Genomic DNA, 27,161 nt, shown 5'->3' with positions numbered 1-27,161 from the left:
GAAGTTTAATTTGACACCTAATTCACTTTCATATCTTCAGTATTAAAAAATATATGGCCATTTTCATACTCGGAAATTATCATCTTGTTCCCTTTTGCTTTTTCATTGACTCAAAAGCTGTGATTGAGGACAGTCAAAAGCCCATAACTTTCTTAAAAATTAAGAGAACTGAATGAAATTTTCAGTTATCATAAATTGAAGCATTCTAAAACAATCTTTGTTTTATAAAACAATCTTACTTGGATGACCTGAAATTAAAGCATATAATTAGTTAGTTACTTAATTGTAGCTAATTACAAAATTGACCATTGTGACGGAAATAGTAATAAACAACCAGACTACCTTGAAAATTAAAAAATGTGATATTCTCATGATCAGAACTTTAATATTATTGTATTATATGCTGTAAGTCTGTTATAGATAGGTAAATAATTTACAATTTCTAGCAAAAGTCTTTATGGAGAAGATCAGCTGCTATCTGGTACATTGGTATATCAAAATCAGTAGCATCATCATACTACTCAGATTGCAACCAATAAGCAACTCTGTACACATTGTTTTCCTCGACTTTTCAATTTTGGCATTGTAAACTACAATTTTTTGCTCTTCAAACCATGCATGACATGCCTTTCTGCCCACTACTTTCCCATTAAGAATGTCCTGTAGATCATCACATTTAGAGTAGTCCAAATTTGGATAATCTCTACCAATCAGTCTCTTTCAATTTTTTTCCTAGTTCTTTTCCTCACTTTCGTATGCCGAGCATGCTCCTTGCCTTTCTGTCGCTTGATGATTTCTGCTCTCAATTCCTTCCTGTTTTTTATTCCGTCTATTCCTCTGCACTCTCCCCCATGTCACTGCCTTACAGAGCACCTCCTCCCTACGTTGCTCCTTGAGATTATCAAGGTAATTGACTGTTTTATTCTTGCAGGCCCGCATCCTACATGACAAATAGCACATGGTGGCATTGGGAGATTTCTGTTTCAATGAGCTAAACATCCCCATTATCTCCTCCGCACCGATGTTGTGTGATCTTGCTGATGTAGTCTCCTCCTTCAGTTTCTCAGTTACATCAAGTTCAAAGTATTTACTATACTGCCTCTCCAACACAGTGATGACAGCTTGAAGACAGCTCCTCATCTTTGAACTGAACTGTGGCTGTACTGGTAGCTCCCAAAGTTTTTTCAATGTGGTGTCAAGATGTACCTCCTCACCGAAGAAATCTTCCCTTGCCAATATCAATTCCTCTGGATCATCTGTGGCCTCCTTTATAGCAGCAATCACCCCTTTAACCACTTTGATGCCATCTACATGGTTGATCTGATACTGGCTTGAAGTGTAGAAGCACTTCATCCAAGGCCCAGTCAGATATTTGCCAAGTAAGTCTAATATCTGAAGTTCTGCTTTTGCTTTAGCCTGGGAGAAGTCATGGAGGATGCCGTTTTTCAACCCCCCACCGGATGTTCCGCTATTCAGCAGAGCAACAAAGTCATCATAATGTTCTATGAGCTTGCTACTAATATGAAACAGTATGTGCAATCTGTTGCCATGGTACTGTGGAGGGACACCTCTGGGGATGTTCCTGTCATCTAAAAATGCGACAAATCCTTTTGGGTCCCATTTTCCGTTTTTGTACCGAAGTTTGCTCATCTGCAGAATGGCATTTACTGCTAGACAGTCTTTCCCAAACAAGAATTGTCCTCCGGATTGTTTCTGCATTTTTAGGGCTAAGCGAACTGATGTAGAAATGGAGTCAAGAGGATGCAAGTGGCAGTAGAGCTTGTTCAAAGATTTACCCCACTCACTACTCGCAATCCTAATAGCAGCATGATTAGCTGCACACCTGTCATTCATTGTGTTTGAAATGTTGTTGATTATCTTTTGTCTGGTATCTTGAAAATTTGCTTGCTCATTGAAATAAGTGTAAGTTTTACACAAATTGTCAATTGTTTCGCAAATATGTAGTCCTCAGCAGTCCCACCAGCCAATTCATCGACTGCTGCAGAGAGACATTTGTTTGTGGTGGTGAAATGAACACTGTTAATGTGGGTCTCTTCCTGTGTGGTTGCATCAAAACCCACAGTCTACCTTCAGGTAGAAGGTACAGGAGCCTGAAGACTGCAACCCTTTGTTGCTAGGAGCATCTCTGCCGTTTGCAACTCAGCAACTGTTCCCAGGTCTCGGGAAACTTGAGTTGGCGTCGATCAGCCATAATCCAGATGAAGTCCACTCCGCGTAGAACTGCTTATCAGGATTGGAATTTTCCTGCACCTAATTTTTGTGTTTACAATACAGTTTGACACCTGCATCCTTGTTGTTGAGGAGTAAGTTTTCTTGAACCTTTGCCTTGACAATACTGCAGCCTGCAGAGTTTCGATTTTTCTTTGATTGTCAACAAGTTTCGCAAAATATGGCGTCTCAGCTGGCCCTCAACACCCAATACCAAGGAACTGATTGTGGATTTTGGAAGGAGTAGGTGGGGGATGAACACTGTTAATTTATATCAACGGGTCGTTGCATGAAATGGTCAGAGCTTCAAACCCTTTTCCTGGGCGGCACATCTGCTGAAGCACCTTTCCTGGTCCAATAACACTAATGCAATAATCCAAAGCTCATCAACTGCTCTGCGTCATAGAAACATAGAAACATAGAAATTAGGTGCCAGTAGGCCTCGGCCCTTCGAGCCTCCACCGCCATTCAATATGATCATGGCTGATCATCCAACTCGGTATCCCGTACCTCCTTCTCTCCATACCCTCTGATCCCCTTAGCCACAAGGGCCACATCTAACTTCCTCTTAAATATAGCCAATGAACTGGCCTCAACTACCCTCTGTGGCAGAGAGTTCCAGAGATTCACCACTCTCTGTGTGAAAAAAGTTCTTCTCATCTCGGTTTTAAAGGATTTCCCCCTTATCCTTAAGCTGTGACCCCTTGTCCTGGACTCCCCCAACATCGGGAACATTCTTCCTGCATCTAGCCTGTCCAACCCCTTAAGAATTTTGTAAGTTTCTATAAGATCCCCTCTCAATCTCCTAAATTCCAGAGAGTACAAACCAAGTCTATCCAGTCTTTCTTCATAAGACAATCTTCCTGAGAAGATTACGGAGAGTTGGTTTGTCAAGGAAGACTCTCTCTAACTTCTACAGGTGCACAGTAGAGAGCATGCTGACCGGTTGCATCGTGGCTTGGTTCGGTAATTTGAGCGCCCTGGAGAGGAAAAGACTACAAAAAGTAGTAAACACTGCCCAGTCCATCATCAGCTCTGACCTTCCTTCCATCGAGGGGATTTATCGCAGTCGATGCCTCAAAAAGGCTGGCAGTATCATCAAAGACCCACACCATTCTGGCCACACACTCATCTCCCTGCAACCTTCAGGTAGAAGTACAGGAGCCTGAAGACTGCAACAACCAGGTTCAGGTATAGCTACTTCCCCGCAGCCATCAGGCTATTAACTTGGCTCGGACAAAACTCTGATTATTAATAACCCATTTTCTGTTATTTGCACTTTATCAGTTTATTTATTCATGTGTGTATATATTTATACACTTATCTGTTCTGTAGTAAATGCCTACTATGTTCTGTGTGCTGAAGCAAAGCAAGAATTTCATTGTCCTATACAGGGCCACATGACAATAAACTCACTTGAACTTGAACATCCTCGTCCCTGTCCTTTAACTTTAACTCATGAACTTTTCTGTGCTGGTGAATTGAAACAGTTTTCCTCTTTTACGTACTGCCACGAAACATCAGCAATTGTCTGTGTGTTCTTTTAAGTCTCAAAAGCTCTGCCTTGGTGTCAACAAGTTCTTGTGTCAAAGTATTCCCACGTAATTTGGTTTTGAGTTCCTGAATCTTTCTGTCCTTTAAATCTATTTGTTTTTACTTTCTCTTTAAGGCTATACATTAACTATACGTTTGAGAGTTTTCATTCATGCCCTAAGTTCACTGATCTTTGTGTGATACTTTGTTGAAATTGCAGCCCTGGATTCAGACAGGAACTTTAGTCTTTTCTTCAATTTCTGTTTCCCTGGTGAAAGACTTAGAAATTCTCTGCTACATGTTGTTGAAGCACTAGATGTCGATGGCATTGGTTCAGGTTCAGGTGAGGCAGCAGCTGTTGTTGGCGTTGCTAGATTCAGTGGAGGATGCAGAATATGACTGTCATCGCCCATGTCCTCAGTGTCTTGAAATATGAGGCACTTGGCTTTCGGCAAATGTCAAGGATTCAGGATCTTGAGCACCAGGCAGTGGAATGTCTAAAGAAATGTGTTGACTGCCTTCTGGAAGTTTAAAAGTTTCATCACAAATTTCCATAAATGCTCCCAAGGTCCTTGGGATTGGTGAGTTTTTTAAACTCAAGCAAAGTCTGGTTAACGAGAGCCTTCACTTAACTTCACAGTACCAAATGAATAGCCTTCTGCATCCAACAAAGAGAAATGTGAACTCAGCGATTTCTCTGTTTCAGACAGACTTTTTCCAAATGAGGTATACAAGTACAAGATGTGTTCATTTTTAAGATCCCTCATAGACTCGGGCATGACAGAACTTCACTTCAAGTTGAACTCTAGCTTTGTCTGTCTGGGCTTTTGGATTGACAATTTTGCGTTTCTTCTTTGGAGACATCTGTTTACAATGTAAATAAAAAAAACCACTGAACAGCATTAACAGAAACAAGTTATTATTTTCAGTTTTAGAAAAAAAGGTAGAAATGATAAAGTTAAACGCCAAAACAAATAGTAAATACTCAACAAGAAAATCATCAGTTTCATCTAAATTCAATTACTAGATCTCAACATCTATCCATTTCTTAAGAAAAGATTAACATTGTCAAATAGCCTAAGTGTCCAAATAACATTCACACTAGAATTCACAATATAACATGGTTTTTAAATCTCATTGTCATTCATTTATAGGCCAAATGGAAGGACTTTAGTGTTTAATTCCCGTAAATTAATGGCCATTTAAATCATCTTGCGAGTGGGATTTTGTGGATCGCGATCGTTTGGAACGTTGCATTTGCAGTGAATTTAAACCCCATATCGGCAGGAAAAATACTGCTGGTTCGTATGGGGCGTTAGTCACCTTTTTGTAACGTGAAATTTTGATTAAAGGCATCCTAAGAAGCACGTTTATATGTAAAAATAAACGGAGTACCTAGCTTTGTCCCGTACGTGAGATCCGTCCCGTTGTCGGCGTTGACGGCTTTAGAAGATGATTTTTAATTTACTCCTGCTATTAAATTATCCAGCGTAGTTTAAAAAAAACTTCAGAGAACGTATGTCGGAGCGATTTTTCTTCAGCAACTAAACAGCCTGACAAAGATCGATTTGAACAGGCTGGAGAAAATGGCATTTTAAACCCTCTCCCTCTCAAAGGCGCCAAAGTCGCGCACACGGGCAGTTACAGAACTGCAGTGTTGCTGAAGGTAAGTTTTGTAACATACCTATAATATGTTCAAACAAATTAAAAGTTGCTTACAAATTTTCTCTAACATTCTTCTCATGAGACATGGTGACTATAACAATCTGAAAGCTTCACAGATTAGCATTTGTTTTGCTGGGAGAGACTGTCTCAATGTCCCTTATTCTTTCCTATTTGTGAGAAAGTATTTGACATGTATTTGACAAAAGTGACGCAATGGAAACCAAACTATAGGTGGAGGTGAACTGGCTCTTAATTCTCTCTCTCTCTGCTCTTATGCACCAATTAGAAAATGACTGTAGGAATAGTGTTCTTATCAGATCTACATGGCAAACAAATAAAGCCACCAAATAATACATTTTACTTCGGAGTCACGTGAGTGACTACGTGACGAAGCCCGCCAGCCCGCATGCGCGTGAATATGTCTAACGCATGGCGAACGACTGGCTGAGAGGCGCGTTGCTCCTCCAGCAGTATGTTTACAAGGCCCTACAGGTAAGTTTTGCACTTATTCTGAGGTCATTTCTTGTGCAGTAATCTTGATGACAGAACTTTGAGATTCGAATTATCATGGAAAAATCCAGGGCGAAGTCCAGACGGGGTGCGGGGAAACCATCTACGGAGGACCACGGGAATGCGGGTAGCTGGCGACCGTCGATTTCGCCAACTGAGTCGTTGATGGTGCGGTCAACGGCTTCCGACTTGGTGCCTGTCGAAAGCACTTTGGTAACCCAGAAAGGGGGTAAAGCCAAGAAAAAGTCAGACAGGCCTGTGTACTCGAACGAGTCAGGCCGGGAGGACTCGCCTCCTACAATGGATAGCGTCTTCGGACGTTTATCCCGGATGGAGCACCTGATGGAAAGGATGCTCCATCGTGATATTCTCCGGGGAACGGAGTTATATCAGCGCGGGTCTCCTCGGGGGCCCGCGGCAGCACCTGGTTCAGGGCTGCATAATGTCTCCCTCTCTGAGGAGGGGAGCGTACGGAGTCAGTTCTGGATTGACTCCGAATTCGGAGGTTTGGCTGGGGAGCATAACATTATGCACGAGGTGTATGAAGCACAGGATTTGCCTGCCATCTATCTATATTTAAAACTCTGTGTGCTGTGCTGTGCTGTGTGTGTTTCTGCCTGGCTGTCTTGTGGGTGCCACATTCGGCCTTTGATTCCATGCTACGCCAGCACTCCGTCATTAAACTCCGTCATTTTTTCCATGTCGCTAGCTCATTCATTTTACATCCGATTTTGCACTCCTCAAAACATTTTTTCTTTTTATGTACCCTTTTTAAAAAAATAAAATCATACACCCCCCCCCCACTCACTCGTTTTGTCGCCTCCTGCTGGCCAGCGACCATACCGGCTGCTGGCGCTCGCCTCTCGCCTCAAAGACGCCATTTAAAAACAGCTGAAAGAAGCCGCCCCACGACCGCCAGCTGTCTCCCCCCTCTCTCTGTCTCTGCCCTCTCTGTCTCTGCCCTCTCTGTCTCTGCCCTCCGTCTCTCTCTGTCTCTCTCCGCTCTCTGTCGCTCCCCTCTCCCCTCCCCTCTCTGTCTCTCCCCTCTCTGTCTCTCCCCTCTCTCCTCTCTCTCCCCTCTCTCTCTCTCTGCCCTCACACTCTCCCCCCCCCCCCCCCCCCCCCAGAAAACAGACCTTCATGGTCAGGTCAACACCTCTGCAACTGGAAATTGGAAGTGGTGCCAAACCGGTGACTCTGTATACCAGGGCTCTCCAAACGATGCCTCTGTCCTCTCTCCTCTAGCCCTCTCCTCTCTCACTGCTCTCCCTCTCCCTCGACCGCTCCAACCCTCCCCCTACGCAGCCCGCGGCTCGACTCATGCACGCCCACTCCAAACCCCCCCCCCCCCCCCTTCACCTCTCTGCCCCTTCCTCTCCCCCACTTTGCCCCCACTCCGCCCCATTTTCCCCCCCGCTCCAACCCGGCTGAAGCGCAGAGTTCTCATCCCTCCCTTCTGCCCCACCCTCCCCTTTCTCTCCATCAGCCAGCCCTGTTCACGCTCTCCCTTACTCTCTCTCTCCGCGGCACAGTGGGCAGATTATTGTGTTTAATAACCAGCCCTCACCTCTGACGACGCGCGGCCTTTGATTCCATGTCCCTCGCCCTCTGTCTCTCCCTCTCCGTCTCCCTCTCCGTCTCGCTCTCGCTCTTTCTCAATTCAATTTCAATTTTCAATTTAAAAACTTTATTGGCATGATAAAAAAAAAAACATTCTTATATTGCCAAATTATAAAACATGACATACATATTTGAAATGCATAAGTATAAATACAAGTATACAGTGCATGGATAGATATGTCCCTGTACATGAACTTGCAATAGACCAATAGCCCTTTATTGATTGCTACATGTTCTTGTAGCTGTAAGCAGTACCACACAATAGCAAGTTTAGCAATTCAATATTAATTTCTTAGTGTTAGTTAATATGGATTAGTGTGTGCGTACATATGTGCATGTTGGTTATTCACCGTCTCTCTCTTTCTTTCTCTCTGCCCCTATCTCTGCCCTCACACTACCCTCCTCCCCCCCCAGAAAACATACCTGGAATTGGAAATGGCTGAGGCTCACTCTGAGGCTGACGGCTGCTGGGTGGCCCTACCCCTCTCCTCCCTCCCTGCCGCCCTCTCCTCCCCCCCTCCCTCCCCCCAACCCCCCCTTCGCTCTTCCCCATCCATACCCCCCTCTCCCCTCCCCCTCTCTCACCCCTTCCCCCCTCACACCCTCCCCCCCCTCCCCCCTCTCCACCATTTCTCCCCCCCGGCCCGGCTCCGTCACGCTAGCATTAGCCACGATCGGCTGGTCCCCCCCTGCTTTTCACCCTCAGATCACTCCGTGACTCGATGGCTGCCCGCAGGCTCACTCCGGACCACGCACGTCTCCCACTCCACATCCCCTCCCCCCCCTTCCCATACTCGCGGTCTGAAGCGTTCGGGGATCGGTCTCTCTCCCCTCTCTCCCCATCCCCTCTCTCCCCCTCCCCTCTCTCTCTCTCATGGACTCGTGTTCACGCCATGAAATCACAGAGCTTTGAAATCTTCATGTAGTCACTCACGTGACTCCGAAGTAAAATAGTAAGATTAAATGAGAACTTACCAGTTTGAAGTTTGATCTTTATTTTATGAGGAGTTATGATGGGGGATTGCGTGCCCTCCGCTCCAAACCCTCTCTCATAAAGGTCAGCTGGTAGTTCTAGCTTCTCGAATCTTCCTATATTTAGTTCAACAACTGTTATCTGTGATTTCACACCGCTGCTTTGAAGGTTGATGCGCATGCGGGCTGGCGGGCTTCTTCACGTAATCCCTCAACGTAACTCCTTATAAAATAACGATCAAACTTCAAACTGGTAAGTTCTCGTTTAATCTTCCTATTGTGCATTTTACACATTTCTATATTTTTTTAAATGAGGAAAAGTAGGGACCTTTGACCCATCCAGCTCCAGAAAATGTGTAGGAAGCAACTGCAAATGCAGGTTTACATCGAAGTTAGACACAAAATGCTGGAGCAACTCAATGGGGCAGGCAGCATCTCTGGATAGAAGGAATGGGTGACATTTTGGTTCAAGAGCCGTCATCAACTTCTTTCTTTATATTGTGTGATATTACAGAAAGATAACAGGTTAACTTACCATCATGAGGGCTTCACCTGGAGATGCTCATTTACCGATAAAGAGGCGGAAAATCAACACTCAAAATTTATTACCAGTGAGTGAACACTTATATTTTGTAGAGTTATAATCTTTTGTCTTTTGGTTAATTGGGGGCTCATCGGATAATGTGACGCAGCTCTGGGATTTTGGAGCCTAGGTACTCACTCGTTACACCATTTGTGTTTTCTGTACACAGTAAATAGGGCAACAAGTACTGGAGTATCTCAGCAGGTCAGGCAGCATCTCTGAAAGACCGGGATAAATGACACCTTGTGTTGGGACCCTTCTTCAGACTGACTGTTATAGGGGGGAGAAAGTTGGGGACAAAGCCTGGTATGTGATAGGTGGATACAGATGAGGGGAGGATTGATTATCAGATGGTGAGTGATGTTCTGGGGCACCATAGGGTTAATGCAGGGCTGCTATCTCATCTAGTGTAATGCCTGCTGTTGGCATAAATTCCCTGCTGGACTCTTGTCCTGACTTTCTACCCTCTTGTTAGGATGCAGGTACTCCGTGTGGTATTGAACAGCTTTAAAAAGAGGCTTTGTTGAAGAGGTTTAATGAGTTTCCACAAAGGGTAGTGGGCGAATTAAATGAACTGCCAGAGGAGGTAGTTGAGGCAAGGAGTATTGCAACATTTAAGATACAATTAGACAGGTACATGGATATGACAAGTTTGGAGGGATATGGACCAAACATGGGCAGGTGGGACTAGTCTGGCTGGGACATGTTGGCTGGTGTGGGCAAGTTGGGCCGATGGCCTGTTTCTATGCTGTATCACTCATTATATGACTACTTTCTCCACTACTAAAAGAAAATCTCCAATGTTTCAAGTCTTTTCAAATATCTGGGTCCATTTTCATAAACCTTTGTCTGCATTTTTCCATGCTGTATGACTATGATTATCAAGAATGATCTGGAATCCTGCTTCTCACTCATGCCTGGGTACTTGAGCTCCAGGATATATGTCTGATAATGTGGCACCACAGGTAAATGGGGTGGTCATAAAGGCTTTTGGCACATAGGCATTCATCAGTTGAGTATAGATGTTGGGAGGTCATGTTGCAGTTGTATAAGACATTGATCAGGCCACATTCAGAGTATTGTGTTCAGTTTTGGGCACCATATTATAGGAAAGATGTTGTCAAGCTGGAAAGGGTGCAGAGAAGATTTACGAGGATGTTGCCAGGACTCGAGAGCCTGATCTATAAGGAGAGGTTGAGCAGGCTGGGACTCTATTCCTTGGAGCCCAGGAGGATGAGGGGTGATCTTAAAGAGATACAAAATCATGAGAGGAATAGTTTGGGTGGACACACAAAGCCCCTTGCCCAGAGTAGGGGAATAAAGAACCAGAGGACATAGGTTTAAGGTGAGGGGGAAACGATTTAATAGGAACCTAAGGGGTGATATTTTCACACAAAAGGTGGTGATTGTATGGATGAGCTGCCGGAGGAGGTAGTTGAGGCAACTACAATTGCAATTTTTAAGAAACATTTAGGAAGGTATTGTACATGGATAAAATAGGTTTAGCGGGGTTTAGGCCAAATGCAGCCATCTCTGAAGGACATATATCTGTGGTCAATATCGCTGAAAGATGTGGAAATCAAGAAAGGCTCTATATCAAGGAGGAATTTACTCAATGACAAAATATGTCTATATTTGATCTCCCATCGAGTGCTCATTTAAAATGTGTGCTTATTTGGAGTGGGAAAGAAAATGCCTGCTGCTGTGGGAACGTCTAGTCCTTTGGCTTATTATTGTTATTATGGGCATATTGTTTAACAGTCAGAAATTAATGTCTTGCTTTCTCTGTTTAGTTTTTCAACCACCTGTAAAGTGTTGTGTGCACGCCTTTTATTCCCCATTTCCAAGCGATCCAAAGTTCATTAATGACGAATTTCAATCTAAACTTGGTAAGTGCTTAACATTTTGCAACTTATTGCACCTAATAAAAAAAGTGTTTTTATGTTATTAACCCACTGATATTTGCTGGTTAGTTCAAGTTTTACAGGGTGGGGCAACACTCGATGCATTTATATTCAGCGATTGAATATGACATATTTCATTTATGAATTAAGATGATTGTAAAACTCTGTTTGCAGTCATATTTGCTTGCAGTTTCATCTACTTTTACTCTCTTGACCTGAAATCTGCAGATGGGTAAATCAGATAATTCTCATAAAAAAGCATAACCCAGGACACGTAAAACATTTATTATAACCCAAGCTCGTTCCACAAGTAAAATAATGTAAATAAATAATATATATATATTTTTAAAAACTACAAATGACATTTTATGCAAATACATCTCGCTCTCTCTCGTTTACAGCTGCTTTGCAAGGTATTCTTCTAATTGCAAACCAAAGATCATAGAGTTACTCTTTGTGTAGTAAGTTACTCCACTCAAAAAGCTGTAGTACATCATGGGTAATTTTTCGCGCCATCTTGATGTGCTGCCTCGTGATTACCGTCATGGCAAGAGTCCGGTCGCTGCAATATATATATATATTTTTTTAATTTTCCTTCACCGCTTTTGGACTTTCCTGAATATAAAATAAAACCCTGTGTGTTGGAACTTTCGGTTGATTTAACAAAATGATAATCCAGATTTGTCTCATAGATATTTGCACCAACTGTAACGCTGTAACAATTATATTTTGACTACCACAATAGATACACTACCGTGCATCTTGAAGGCCAGTGAATCGTGGCCTTCAAGAGGCCAGTTTGGGTGTGAATCGAGAACCAGATGAAAAAATGTAACTTTTTTTAAAGAATATCTTAGCTTCCTGAGTCAGTTCAGTGATATGACAGTACTGGTCATATTGCGCTCGGTGATTTCCTTCGGATTGGGTAAGTGGGTCAGTTGTTGAGAAAACCTTTATCAAATGTATTGGGCTAAAATTAAAAATAAATCTGAACCAGCTTTCGTCTGAGCTAACCGACCGCATCAACTATATTTTGCTTTCCAATAGGAAATACACTCAGGGTGATAGTGGAAATTATAAAAAATATGCAGTATGAACAATGTCAATCATTTGCACAGGTTTGTAACTGAAGGTGCAGGGAGGTCGTGTTGAACTTCGTTAAAACGTTAGTTTCATTAAGGCTGGGATATTGGGCACTGCACTGCACTGCACTGTGAGAAAACATTGCTGAGAGCGCAGACAAGTTTTATTAGAATAGTGTAGGAAGGAACTACAGATGCTGGTTCACACCGAAGTTAGACACAAATTGCTGGAGTAACTCAGCGGGTCAGGTAGCATCTCTGGATAGAAGGAATGGGTGACGTTTTGCATCGAGCCCCTTCTTCGGTCTGAAGAAGGGTCTTGACCCGAAACACACCCATTCCTTCTCTCCTGGGATGCTGCCTGTCCCGGCTGAGTTACTGCAGTAATTTGTGTCTATTTCTTAGAACAGCCCTGCAACCTGGAACTTTGGTTTCAAGGCTGGAGAATGTCTTTTAGGAAGAGCGAAGGCTGAGAGGAGATTTGGTTCAAAATCATCGCGGGCAGAGGGATTAAGGTGGAACGGGTTGCACCGGAGTTTGGGCTGTTTGATCTAATGTTTTGATTCCATTGCACAGTATTTTTCTTTTCACTGTCTTGTACAATTTATATATAATTTATGCTTTCGTGTGTTGTCTATGTGTGCCTGCGATGCTGCTGCAAGCAAGATTTTAATTGTTCCTTTACCCCAATACACTTGTGCATTCGAAAATAAACTAGACTTGAGAACTGGAGATCATATACTTTAAGTGGTTGTCAAAAGAAACCTGGATGTCGCGAAGAAAAAACTTAATGAGTAACTAGGGTCTGAATCCAAAGCCTGACGAGGTAGAAGGAGCTTTAATCATGTTTTTTATATGCAATTTGGTAAGCATCTGAACTAAGGTTATGGGAGATACATAAACACATAAAAACGTAAATCGACTGCTCTTACAGAAAGCATATGGACAGTAGACACTCCACCTTTCCCATCCCACCATCAGTCCCAACCAGTTTTATGATTCCATACAACGCCTCCACGGGGTCTATATTCCACAGAGATACAAAGAGCACGTGAATAGACACAAAATGCTGGAGTAATTCAGTGGGACAGGCAGTGACTCTGGAGAGAAGGTTACGTTTCGGGTCCAGACCCTTCTTCAGACTGAACTGAACTCTCATCGGTGAGAGTACTTGTGATTGTCTGAAGAAGGGTCTCTACCCGAAATGTCACCCATTCCTATCCAGAGATGCTGCCTGTCCCACTGAGTTACTCCAGCTTTTTGTGTCTATGTTCAATTTTCTTCAATTTCAGTTAAATAAAAAACACAGAGTGCTGGAGGAACTCGGCAGGCTAGGCAGCATCTGTGGAGGGAATGGATTAGGAGTTGTTTCGAGCTAGGGTTCTTCTTCAATAGGAAGGAACTGCAGATGCAGTTGTCTTTGCAAAATGCCAAATGATTCCAGGAATGCGGAGTCAAGTGAGTGAGAGATAGATAGTTAGATAGATAGTTAGATAGATAGATAGATAGATAGATAGATAGATAGATAGATAGATAGAGATAGATAGATAGATGGAGAGTGGGGGAGAGTTGTATCTCTAAACTAAACATTATGCACTCCACCTGTTGGTATGTATGCACTACATTTTATTACACTATAGAATGAAAGTGAAAACATATCTTGACATGTGTTCATGGATATTTTATTTACAATATTAGGATTTTATGTATATATACAGTGGCTTGTAAAAGTTTTCATAACACTTGAACTTTTCCACATTTTATCATGTTACAACCACAAACGTAAATGTATTTTATTGGGATTTTATGTGATAGACCAACACAAAGTGGTGCATAATTGTGAAGTGGAAGGAAAATGATACATGGTTTTCAAATTTTTTTACAAATAATAAACTGAAAAGTGTGGCGTGCAAAAATATTCAGCCACCCTGAGTCAATACTTTGCAGAACCACCTTTCGCTGCAATTACAGCTGCAAGTCTTTTGGGGTATGTCTCTACCAGCTTTGCACATCTAGAGACTGAAATTTGTGCCCATTCTTCTTTGCAAAATAGCTCAAGCTCAATCAGATTGGATGGAGAGCGTCTGTGAACAGCAATTTTCAAGTCTTGCCAGAGATTCTCAATTGGATTTAGGTCTGGTCTTTTGACTGGGCCATTCTAACACATGAATATGCTTTGATCTAAACCATTCCATTGTAGCTCTGGCTGTATGTTTAGGGTCGTTGTCCTGCTGGAAGGTGAACCTCCGCCCCAGTCTCAAGTCTTTTGCAGACTCTAACACAGGTTTTCTTCCAAGATTGCCCTGTATTTGGCTCCATCCATCTTCCCATCAACTCTGACCAGCTTCCCTGTCCCTGCTGAAGAAAAGCATCCCCACAGCATGATGCTGCCACCACCATGTTTCACAGTGGAGACGGTGTGTTCAGGATGATGTGCAGTGTTAGTTTTCCGCCACACATAGCGTTTTGCATTTAGACCAAAAACTTCAATTATGGTCTCATCTGACCAGAGCACCTTCCTCCACATGTTTGCTGTGTCCCCCACATGGCTTGTGGCAAACTGCAAACGGGACTTCTTATGGCTTTTTTTCAACAATGGCTTGCCACTCTTCCATAAAGGCCCGATTTGTGGAGTGCACGACTAATAGTTGTCCTGTGGACAGATTCGCCCACCTGAGCTGTGGATCTCTGCAGCTCCTCCAGAGTTACCATGGGCCTCTTGGCTGCTTCTCTGATCAATGCTTTCCTTGCCCGGCCTGTCAGTTTAGGTGGACGGCCATGTCTTGGTAGGTTTGCAGTTGTGCCATACTCTCCATTTTCGGATGATGGATTGAACAGTGCTCCGTGAGATGTTCAAAGCTTGGGATATTTTTTTTTATAGCCTAACCCTGCTAAATTTCTCCACAACTTTATCCCTAGCCTGTCTGGTGTGTTCCTTGGGCTTCATGATGCTGTTTGTTCACTAATGTTCTCTAACAAACCTCTGAGGCCTTCACAGAACAGCTGTATTTAGAGATTAGATTACACACAAGTGGACTCTATTTACTAATTAGGTGACTTCTTAAGGCAATTGGTTGCACTGGATTTTATTTAGGAGTATCAGAGTAAAGGGGGCTGAAGACTTTAGCACGCCACACTTTTCAGTTTTTTATTTGTAAAAAAATTTGAAAACCATGTATCATTTTCCTTCCACTTCACAATTATTCGCCACTTTGTGTTGGTCTATCACATAAAATCCGAATAAAATACATTTACGTTTGTGGTTGTAACGTGACAAAATGTGGAAAAGTTCAAAGGGTATGAATACTTTTGCAAGCCACTGTATATCTATATTACTAAATCTCTGTTCTTGACCGTTTATGGCCTTCTGTGCTGCGATTTCTGAGAGAACGCCGCCACCTACGGCCGTCATTTTTGTCCACCTCGCTCAGAGCCTCCCTCCGCTGCATGTGTGCCGAGGATTTTTCCCGCCGATGAAAAATGACAGAGATATTAATGTTTTTACAAAATTCCCCATTCTCTCTGCTGCCCCTGCTGGAGGGAGGGGGAGGGACTATAAAACCAGGAAGTGGTGTGCTTCAATCAGTCTCTGCAAGTGGTGTGCCTCTATCAGTCTCTGCAAGTGATGTGCCGCAATCAGAGCTCTGAATAACACTGGACGAATGTTACCACAGCTGTGAGTACCATAATGGGGTTTGAAAATGAAAATATGGTTAGTCTGAGGAAAAAAGCACTGCCTGCAAATGATTGTTTGGGTTGAAGTAAAAATGCACCCTCTCTCTCTCTCTCTCCCCTCCTCTCTCTCTCTCCCTTTCTCTCTCTCTGCCCTCCTCTCTCTCCCCCTTAACCCCATCACCCTATCTCCCCCCTCCTCTCTCCCCCCCTCCTCTCTCCCCCCCCCCCTTAACATTCCCCTACACACTGCGAGAGGCGTAACGGAAGTCGCGCTTTGCATTCTAAAATGGCGACCGTTATGCTCTGTTAACTGTCAGTGCATTGGATTACGCAGGAGTGGAGTATCGTACTCTGCTCTATGATCTTGGCCGTAAACCGAACAGTTGTGCTTTAACGCTAAATAATTTTAGGGAGAGTTCACCATGCCAGACACTCAGGGTGTTTTGCCTGTAGCTTCTAGCAACTTGTCCCCTTTCTTCTCAGTCTTCATTACTTTTACATTCAAAACTTGACCAACAACTATCTGACACAAATTTCACTTTTAATTTACCATTTGCAGCTTTTTGTGCATGACAAGGATGCCTTTTCAGAAGAAAAGCTTGTGATTATCTGTAATTTTAAAACTTATCAGTGGAGTTTTCCCGTGATATAAACTCTAGCAAATATCTAATACAGTAACAAGGAACGGCAAATGCAGGTTTTTACCAAAGATAGATACAAAATGCTGGAGTAACTCAGCAGGTCGGGCAACATCTCTGGAGAAAATGGATTGGTGACATTTCGGGTCAAGACCCTTCTTCAGACTGATGGACCATGATTGAATTGCGGAGTGGACACGATGGGCCGAATGGACTAATTCTCCTTCTATGTCTTATGTCTTATGGACTGATGTGCATATAATCTAGCATATAATCTACATCTTTTGCCTGGTAAATGAATCTGTTAGGGATTATTGAATCTGTTAGAAATAAACATTGCTGGTTGCTACTCTACCAGTACCAGCCATTTTTTTAGACTAATGCCAATTTGTGCTCTATTTTTCCAGTTTATCGTAAACTTTGGAGTGCACTAATGTTCTTGGGAGTGATCTTTATTACAATTGGATTCATATGCATCATTTACAAAGCATGCCGTCAGAAACACGAGATATATAAAACAGTGGGAGTAAATTTCATCATTGGTGGTGAGTGAAATCTTTGTATAACTTTCCCATTTATTTGTACTTGCAACCTGTTGTTTTTTTAAAAAGGTACACAAAAAAGCTGGAGAAACTCAGCGGGTGCAGCAGCATCTATGGTGCGAAGGAAATAGGCAATGTTTCGGGCCAAAACCCTTCTTTAGACTGATCGGGGGTGGGGGGGGGGTGGGGGGGGGGGGGGGAAGGGGACAAGAGGGGACAAGAGAAAAAAGGAGGAGGAGCCCGAAGGCTGGGGGATGGGAGGAGACAGCAGGGGGACTGAGGTAGGGGAGGAGGCAGCAAGAACTAACAAAATTGGGAGAATTCGATGTTCATGCCCCCAGGAAGCAGACTCCCCAAGCAGAATATGCTGTGCTATTCCTCCAATTTCCGGTGTTGCTCGCTGTGGCCATGGAGGAGACCCAGGACAGAGAGGTCGGAGACCTTCGATTTTCCAGAATCTGCAGTTCCTTCTTAAACATGTTTTTAAAAAAAAATATTGATTAGTATTATCTGTCAATCTTCCTGCCAAAATATAATCAAATCACATCACACTCACATACTGACCTTAATCTGTCATGGGTCTACCTATTCTACCAGGCTAAGTCCTATGTCTTAAAATATTACCTCAGTCTCATGTTTAGATTAGTTTAAAGATACAGGCCGTTTGGCCCACCGAATCCGTGCCAATCAGCGAGCAGCCGCACGCTAGATCCATCCCACACACTTGGCACAATTTTAAGCAGCCAATTAACCTACAAACCTGCACTGCTTTGGAGTGTGGGAGGAAACCAGAGCACCCAGAGAAAACCCACGTGGTCACACGGAGAACGTTCAAATACTGTCCAGCCAGAACCTGTAGTAAGAATTGAACCTGGGTCCCTTGCACGGTGAGGCAGCAACTCTACCGCTGCGCCAGTGTGATGTATATCCGAATTCTACTGAACTCGTTTTATCTCAAATGGAAGGAGTAATGATGAATGGAGACATTTAGAGAGGTTTTCGCCTGCACTGTTTTTTAATTTTGTGTCTGGGTCATTGCGAGGACAATTAAACTGGGGGTCTGTTGAACATCATTAATGGAGCCCATTTTCCTTTCTTTCCATTAATAAACTGTTGAGCAGGATTTATAATATCTTCACTAATGCTTTAAGGTAAAGTGCATATATTTCAAAAATGTTGTGGCTTATTTGGACAATACCAGTGCTCCGGTTTCTACATTCCAAAGATGTGCAGGTTCGTAGTTTAATTGGCTTCTGTAAATTGTCCCGAGTGTGTAGGATAGAACTGGTGTACGGGCATTCGCTGGTCGGCGTGGAATTGGTGGGCTGAATGGCCAGTTTCCACTCTGTAACTCTAAACTCCAAAGAACATGGGGAGCCAAGTTCCAGCTTCTGACCATTTGCCTCTTTCTGTCCCATTGTTCCAAAGTAGTTAAACAGCACAACTCTCTGTTTATTTTAGAGATACAGCGTGGAAACAGGCCCTTTTGCCCGCTGCATCTGCGCCGACTAGCGATCTCCGCACAGTAGCACTATCCTGCACACAAGTGACAATTTAAAATATTACCAAAGCCAATTAATTACAAAGCTGTATGTCTTTGGAGTGTGGTAGGAAACCGAAGCACCTGGAGTTAATCCACGTGGTCATTGGGAGAGCGTACAAACTCCGTACAGACAGCACCCGCAGTCAGGATCAATCCCGGGTCCCTGGCGCTGTAAGCAGCAGCTTCACTGCTGTGCCACCGTGCAAAAGCGCACTATGTCCATGCACATGGTTATGAAGAACGGTATATCCATGCAAGTCCACTTACATAATTATACAGGTGCACAACCTTTCATCTGGTGTTCCGGAAACCAAAAAACCATTTTTTCCAGGATGTCGTCTGCACACTAAAGCTCGCGTTTGGCTCCAAGCCTGACCCGAAACGACCCACGGTCAACCCAGGTCTGTAATACTGTAGCGACTGCCTCCTCCCCGGAGACCGGGGAGACACTTACACATCTGTAAATCATTGCTTAAATGTTAGTCAGTTAGTTTGGAAGGCTTTTATGTGAGGGGGGGTGAAGGGGGAAACTTTAATTCTTAGTCCCCTACCTGGTTAGAGAGGCAGGGAGCAGGCAATGCCTTACCGGGTCGCCATGCAGTAAGCTCCGGAGCGCTGTGGCCGCCAACTCCCGGGCGGCGCCGGTTGTAACTCCGACCCCGGCAACTCTACCCCTGGCTGCGCAGCGCTCCAAATCCAGCGCGGCCCGTGGCCGGATACCCGCAGCCCCCAGCTCCGCGATGTTGTGTGTTGGTTGGCGGCCACAGCGCTCCGGAGCTTACTGCAGGCGACCTGGTAAGGCATTGCCCGCTCCCCGCTGGTATCCCAGCGCTGCGACGCCGCCGACTCCCAACATCGCGGAGCTGGGGCTGTGGGTGACCGGTCGCGGGCGGCGCTGGATTTGGGAGAGCCGCGCAGCCATGGGTAGAGTTGCCGGGGTCGGAGCTACAACCGGCACCGCGCTGCGCCCGCGGCCGGACGCCCGCGCCCGCCAGCAGCCCCCAGCTCCGCGATGTTGGGTGTCGGCGGCCACAGCGCTCCGGAGCTTACTGCACGGCGCCCCGGTAAGGCATTGCCCACTCCCTGCTTCCCCGACCAGGTAGGGGACTAAGAATTAAAGTTTCCCCCCTCACCCCCACCCCCCCCACCACCACCACATAAAATCCCTGCAAACTAAATAACTAACATTTAAGCAATGATTTACAATGATTCCCCGGTCTCCGGGGAGGAGGCAGCAGCTCCAGACTTTTCAATCCGCCCGCGCTACCTACCTAATCTACGCTAAAAATCTTCCATTCGGAAATCCGAAAAATTCCGAAATCCGACAAGTGTCTGGTCCCAAGGCTTTCAGATAATAGGTTGTGCACCTGTATAATATTTATGTTTATTATTATTGTAACGTACCAGGTACAGTGAAAAGCATTGTTTTGCAGGCTATCAGATCAAATAATAGACACAAAATGCAGGAGTAACTCAACAGGACAGGCTAATAGTATAGTATTAATAGCATTAATAGAATTAATAGTATTAATAGTATACATGAATACAATCTTGTCAGTCTCAGGTCCAATAGATAGAGCAAAAGGGAAGACACAGAGTGCAGAATATAGTTCTCATTATTGTAGCACCAAGGTTCCATCAACAAAGTCCAATGTTCACAATGGGGTAGACGTGAATTAGACAGTACGCTATGTTATTGTAGTACCATTCACCTGCCTGAGTACAGATATATCCAAGCTTGTCCTCACACAAAGCAAAATATATCCACCTTTTCCTTTGTGGGAATTTTTCTTTTAGCCCATCATTCATCATGTGATTTACTGCACTTTTATTATGATCTGCTGCATCACATACCAACTTCAATTCCCGTGTAGGATCATAAGCCACAAGAACCCTGACTATGGATACTGTCTGTACGGAGTTTGCACGTTCTCCCTGTGATCGCGTGGGTTTTCACCAGTGCTTTGTTGAGTGGTATTCCAAATTCCAAAGACATGCAGGTTTGTAGGTTAATTGGCTTCTGTAAATTGTCCCTAGTGTGTAGGATAGAACTAGTGTATGGGCGACCGCTGGTTGGCATGGACTCGTTGGGTCGAAGGGCCTGTTTCAATATCACATCTTCAAACACTAAACTCCAATGAACGTGATGTGATCATTGTTTCTTATGTTGATCATCACATTTCCTCTCTTTTGTATTCAGGCATTTGTTTCACCTTGTCAATTATCATGTACGCCTGCTGGATATCAGCAATATCTCAGATGATCGCAAAAGAAATAGCAAATTGCAAATCTGCAAATAACAATACGAAATATGGCGTGGATTATGGTTGGTCGTTCATGGCAGCTCCTTTTGCCGTATTATTCTCTGTAATCGCAGGTGGTCTTTTCATTAAATTGTCTGCTGCTGAACGCAGTGAAAGTGGTGGCATCGTTTAAATATTTTTTGGATGCAACCAATTTATATTTTTTAAAAGAGGAAAGAGTCATTATTATGCTGAAGCGGCAAAATTTATCAACAAAGAGACATGATAATATGGACTCCCTTTGATTACAGTCGAAATATAACTTTATATAGTAGTACTGGCGTTACATATTATTTGAAATTTTTAATGTATCCAGTGTTTCCTTGATTCCTGAAAGGAAACTGTTGTTATTTTGACAATTGAAAAAGCTGTGGAAAATGCATCACAGTTACTTTGGGGCAGTTTATTCCTATTGGCGAAGAGCTGCTCTATTTCATAGAGTGTGAAATGGCTTGGTAGCTTGATGACAGGTTCTGCAAAAAGTCTAACAAATTCCGAAAATAATGATGTTTTTAAATAATTAAGAGCTCAAGTTAATTAACTTCATAATTATAACTCCCAGTTTATAACTCCCAATAACTGCCATATTATCACGATTTAACAGCGAAAAAATCAAGAAGCAAACTATCATTAGGAATTAGTTTTAGTTGTATTTTGTAATTATTAACATGTTAGTTGGTGCATAATAAAAATATTCTGAATTCATCTTTGTTTTAGATTTTTATATAATGTTATAATCAGCATTTCAAAATATTATTGCAAATTATATTTACCTGATGAATAGAATTGTAAATATTACAGTTCTTAATGGCTTATGTGCTGAGGGCAACACAGCTACATAGTGCACAAAGTTCTGCTACTTCTCTCGGATGCAAGTCATAGATCCAGACAGCAGATTTGCTCTATTGTTCTAGATCTCAAGGCTAACGGAATCAAGTGGTATGGAGCGAAGGCAGGCACGGGTTACTGATTGTGGATGATCAGCCATGATCACAATGAATGGCAGTGCAGGCTCGAAGGGCCAAATGGCTTCCTCCTGCACCTATTTTCTATGTTTCTATGTTCTTGTGGCCCTTTCAAGATATCTGAGAAGATTCTCTGTCAGAAACCCCGCACACTACCCCGTGTGCTCCACACCCTTCCACCCTTTGCACAGCTCGCCCTGTTCCTCTAATCCCAACACCCTGCAGAGTTGACACCCTTTGCCTATCGTCCTGCCAAAGACTCCTTTTAAAATTCATAATCTATTCCCTTTTGGAAGTTGTTATTAAATCTGCTTCCATTTACTTCCTGAAAGTGCCCTTACGGATTTCTAGTTTTAGAGATATTCCTTCCAAAATACACAATGTGCTGGAATAACTCGGAGGATCGGGCAGCATCTCTGGAGAACGTGGATAGGTGACGTTTTGGGTCGGGGCCCTTCTTCAGACTGATGGAGTGGGAGAAGAAGGGTCCCGACCAGAAACTTTGTGTTTTTTCTGGGGTAAACCAATATCTGCAGTTCCTCGGGTCACTGTTACCTAACTTGTTGTTGCTCACCTTGTAGTATTGCCTGCTTGTTAAGATATCAATTGTGATGACGGAGAATGATAAATAGGTTTTGCTAAAGAAGCAAGTTTTTTTTTTTTCCCTAGAATTTTGAATAATTTCAGGAGGATTTTTGATTTGGAACATTTATTTCCATAATGTAGAGATTCACCCCTCATAGAAATCATTGCTGTGGTTTTCTCGATGTCTGAGTAATGAAAAGGAAATCTGAAGTACCTTAGATGTAGTTTGTTAAATGCAAATATTTTGTATTACCTACTCCTCTGTTATAGGGTGGTTTTGTGTATTGGGGCTTTTAACTGAGATTGTATTGTAAATGTGACTACTTGTAAAATAATGTTCATGTTATTTGAAGTACAGGAAGTCTTAATGGAGAATTATGTCTTTCTGTCGGTGCTTGCTATTTGGAAAAGTATTTGGGCTCTGACACACGCTCTTGTTTATAAAATAAATAACATGTAACTTAATATATCTGCAAAGCAAAGGTTAATATTTTTGAAAATAAAGTTTTTATCATGCTTATATAATTAAATGTGTGCCTGTTGGTTTGTCACGTTTCCATCAGTTTAACCAGTTCCTTTATATTCACTTCCTCTGAAGCCTTCATGATTTTGCGCACTGCTTTCACATCTTAATAGGAATCTGAGGGGCACCATTTTCACGCAAAGGGTGATGGGTGTATGGAACGAGCTGCCAGAGGAGGTAGTTACATGGATGGGATAGGTTTGGAGGGATATGGACCAAACAGGGGTAGGTGGGACTAGTCTGGCTGGGACATGTTGGCTGGTGTGGGCAAGTTGGGCTGAAGGGCCTGTTTCTATGCTCTGTCACTCTATGACTCTATAACTGTACTTTCTCGCTACTAAAAGAAAATCTCCAATGTTTCTAGTCTTTTCATATATCTGGGTCCATTTTGATAAACCTTTTTCTGTATTTTCTCCAAAGCCATCACGTCTTCCACAAAGTATAGTGTCCATAAATGGTTATGATTAGCTGTAGCCAAATCAGTGCTTCACAGCATAATTCCTTTGTTTTCTACTCAACTCGTCTATAAAGGCCAAAACACTACGTGTCTTTTGAAATGCCTTCTCAACCTGCAGTATCGCCTTCAAAACAGTGTCCACATGTATTCCCAGTACTAATCGTTTTTGTATTAAGATTCCAATATATAGTTCCATGTGAAATTAAGGGCAGGTCATGATGTAAAAACACACTGTAAATCAAAGTACATTTTTGAGCATTCAAGTGTTATACTTGCTTTATGTAACTGATCTAGAAGATGGTTCTCTTAGTGTGTCCCCCCCCTCTGTCGTGGGTGACCACAGGTGTCTACAGGGTTTTATTTCCTATATGCAGGATGCCTGTACGTGACTCTGTTTAACGTGGGGAGACTGGTGCATAGACAGCCACACCACGGTCCTTGACAGATTGGGTCAGGATCCAGTGGCGTGGAGTCTTAGACAACCGGAGACACTTTTCTGCTGCAGCTTTCATCCACCTTCCCATTCGTTGTGATGCTCCACAAAGGTCAGCCATCATCCTCTGCCTGTTCCACCATTCAGGTCTTGGTTGGATTGCTCTTTGTCAGAGACCTCCCCCTTGACCTTACTGCCATTGGTGGCCCTACCAGCAGTGTTGCTCCAGATGACATCGCCAAGATGGTTCTAGCTGAGATGGTTCAAGATGGTTCTAGCTGAGCTACATTAAGCAATTAAACAGCCCACTGGGATGCACACAAAGAAAATCTCTCTTCATGGTCAGAGGATGGCCCAGCCTTTGTAACAACTCCATGGCAATGAGAGGTTTGGCTTAGGACAAGCACATGTGGGACATCATAGATGAAGACTGGATCAATGAGGAATTCATTACCACAGAAGGCTGCAGAGGCCATGTCAATGGATATTTTTTAGGTGAAGATTTACAGATTTTTGATTAGTAAGGAAGTCAGGTGTTATGGGGAGAAGGCAGGAGAAGGGCTGAGAGGGAAAGATAGATGAGCCATGATTGAGTGGTGAGACTTGATGAGTGGAATAGCCTAATTCTGCTACTGGAGCTTATTAATGTATTGGAGACAGTACTAAATCCCATGTTTTCTCAGAATACATAAGCTTTTGTTAATTGGATAGACACAGTGCTGGACTAACTCAGTGGGTCAGGAGGCATCACTGGAGATCAAGGATAGGTGATGTTTTGGTTCGGGACCCTTCTTCAACATTGGTCTGTTTCCAGGGTAAAGGTGCTGAAATGAATGTAGGAAAGGGATTGTTTGGCATAAGTGAAGATAAACAGCCCATAGTCTATTTTCTGAGATAATTATTCTCTGCAGAAAGGCATTTAACTGAAAAATAGGTTAAACACAGTCAAGTTCAGGTAGTCTATTATTTATATGCAGGTATGGTGAGGTGCAAGTACAATGGAAATCAGGCTAGCAGCAGCATCGTTGGCAAACAGATCACATGGGAAAAAACCCCATAAATTATATATTATTTACATACATTCTACAAGGCAGTGAAAAAAAAAAAGATTTCTCAGGTGTTCTTAGATATGTATGGTAACAACGGATTACTTGGTTGCAAATGACTTCTGGAACGCGATTAATAGTTAAAAATGGAATTTTTGTTATGAACAGATGACGAGGAGGTTAATTTGTGTGGTGGACTGGGCTGTGTTATCAACTTTCTACTATTTCTTGCAAACGTGGGCAGATCAGTTCCCATACCAGCTGTAATGCATCCTGATAAGATGCATCCTACGATGCATCCATAGAAATTGGTAAGAAGCATTTGCCTTCTGCGAAATTAGAAGTAATTGATGGAGGGTTCTGTTGAATTGGTGTGCTATCTTAGCCTGGTAAAAAAGAGTAACTCTGTGGGTCAGCCAACATCTCTGGAGAAAAGGAATATGTGATGTTTTGGGTCAAAACCCTTCATTTGTCTGAAGGAGGTTTTCAGTCCTATTCCTTTTCTTCAGAGATGCTGCCTGACCCACTGAGTTACTCCAGCATTTTGTGTGTATCTGCACCTAACAGTTCTCCACCTCAATATTGAATGTTTCAATTGGCCCAGTACATCACCATCCGTCCATAAGATGAAATACATTTAAAATTGGTTTATGATAAAACTTATGGGAGAAGTGCAAGATTTACACTGCTTTCTAAGTGTAAAAGTGTTTACCACTGTCACTGCAAGATAATACAAATTTGATTACTCAGGCATCTTGTTCTGACTTCCTCTGTCCAAGTTGTTAGAAATTTCCATTCATTGGTCCTCTTACACTTGATACATATATATATATATATCCGGTAGGCGGCGCGACTCTCGTCAGCAGCGGCCTCTGCAGCCCGTCCGCCTTTTTTTTTTTTGTCTATGTTTCTATGTAGTTTTTTTTTTTTTTTGTTTTGTGTGTGTGGGGGGGGGGGGGGGGGGGGGGGGGGGGGGGGGGGGGTGGGGGGGGTGGGGGGTGTGGGGGGGGGGGGGACCCGACCTTTTCTGTCGGGTCTCCGTTGTCGTTGGGGCTGCAATGGAGAGATAAGTTTTTTTGGCCTTCCATCACAGCGATGTGATGGATGTTTATGTAAATTATGTTGTGTCTTGGGTCTATTTGTTTGTAATGTATGGCTTAATAATTGTTCTCAGTGTTCTCAGACCAGGAAAGATCTTCAGAGATATGCACGCCCAGGAATTTGAAGCTCTTGACCCTTTCAACCATCGACCCGTTGATATAAACAGGACTGTGGGTCCCTATCCTACTCCTTCCAAAGTCCACAATCAGTTCCTTGGTTTTGCTGATGTTGAGGCCCAGGTTATTGTGCTGGCACCATATGGATAGTTGCTCGATCTCTCTTCTATACTCTGACTCATCCCCATCAGTGATACGTCCACAACAGTGGTGTCATCAGCGAACTTGATGATGGAGTTCGCCCTATGACCGGCTACGCAGTCATGAATATAGAGTAAGTACAGCAGGGGGCTGAGCACGCAGCCTTGAGGTGCTCCCGTGCTGATTGTTATCGAGGCTGACACATTTCCACCAATACGAACAGACTGTGGTCTGTGAATGAGGAAGTTGAGGATCCAATTGCAGAGGGATGCGCAGAGACCCAATTCTGCGAGTTTGGTAACCAGTTTGAAGGGGATGATTGTATTAAATGCCGAGCTGCAATCAATGAATAACACTGACATATGAGTTTTTGTTGTCCAAGTGGTCCAGAGCGGAGTGGAGAGCCAGCGAAATTGCATTCACCATTGATCTGTTATGGTGGTAAGCGAACTGCAGTGGGTCCAGGTTTTTGTCGAGGTAGGAGCTGATTTGCTCCATGATCAACCTCTCAAAGCACCTCATCACCACCGGCGTTAGTGGCACTGGTCGATAGTCATTGAGGCACGTCGCCTTACTCTTCTAGGGCACCGATATAATTGATGCCCTTTTAAAGCAGGTGGGAACCTCAGACCTCAGAAGTGAGAGGTTGAAAATGTTCGTAAAAACTCCAGCCAGTTGGTTCGCACAGGTTTTTAGAACACGACCGGGTATACCATCAGGTCCAGGTGCTTTTCGAGGGTCACCCCTCTGAAGGATTTCCTGACTTCGGCCTCTGTGACTGACTGAAATACCATCACAGCGAATGGGGGCTCGGGAAGGCACATCAGTATTCTCCCTATCAAAGCGTGCGTAAAACGCATTGAGCTCGTCAGGGAGTGATGTTTCGCTGACATTCGAGCTGCCTCCTGGTTTCACCTTGTAGGAGGTGATTGCATTAAGGTCCCGCCACAGCTGCCGAACATCTGTCTCATCCTCCAGTTTGGAGCACGTCCCTT

The 27,161-nt window shown here is 43.5% G+C and overlaps 1 protein-coding gene across 1 annotated transcript in view; it reads left to right on the top strand.

Moving 5' to 3' along the window:
- The window catches only part of LOC129698182 (transmembrane protein 182-like), a 43,428-nt gene extending 20,561 nt beyond the window's left edge, over positions 1 to 22,867 (top strand). Inside the window, exons 4-7 of the mRNA XM_055637135.1 lie at positions 9,044 to 9,140; positions 10,906 to 11,001; positions 16,819 to 16,956; positions 20,697 to 22,867. Coding sequence (XP_055493110.1) covers positions 9,044 to 9,140; positions 10,906 to 11,001; positions 16,819 to 16,956; positions 20,697 to 20,932 — 567 coding nt within the window. The 3' untranslated portion in view covers positions 20,933 to 22,867. The remainder of the gene's footprint in view (positions 1 to 9,043; positions 9,141 to 10,905; positions 11,002 to 16,818; positions 16,957 to 20,696) is intronic.
- The last annotated feature ends 4,294 nt before the right edge of the window (positions 22,868 to 27,161 follow it).

Source organism: Leucoraja erinacea, chromosome 6, assembly GCF_028641065.1.
Source record: "Leucoraja erinacea ecotype New England chromosome 6, Leri_hhj_1, whole genome shotgun sequence".
Taxonomy (NCBI): domain Eukaryota; kingdom Metazoa; phylum Chordata; class Chondrichthyes; order Rajiformes; family Rajidae; genus Leucoraja; species Leucoraja erinaceus.
Note: the sequence above shows the minus strand (reverse complement) of the source record. Positions and strands in the feature narration are given on the sequence as shown.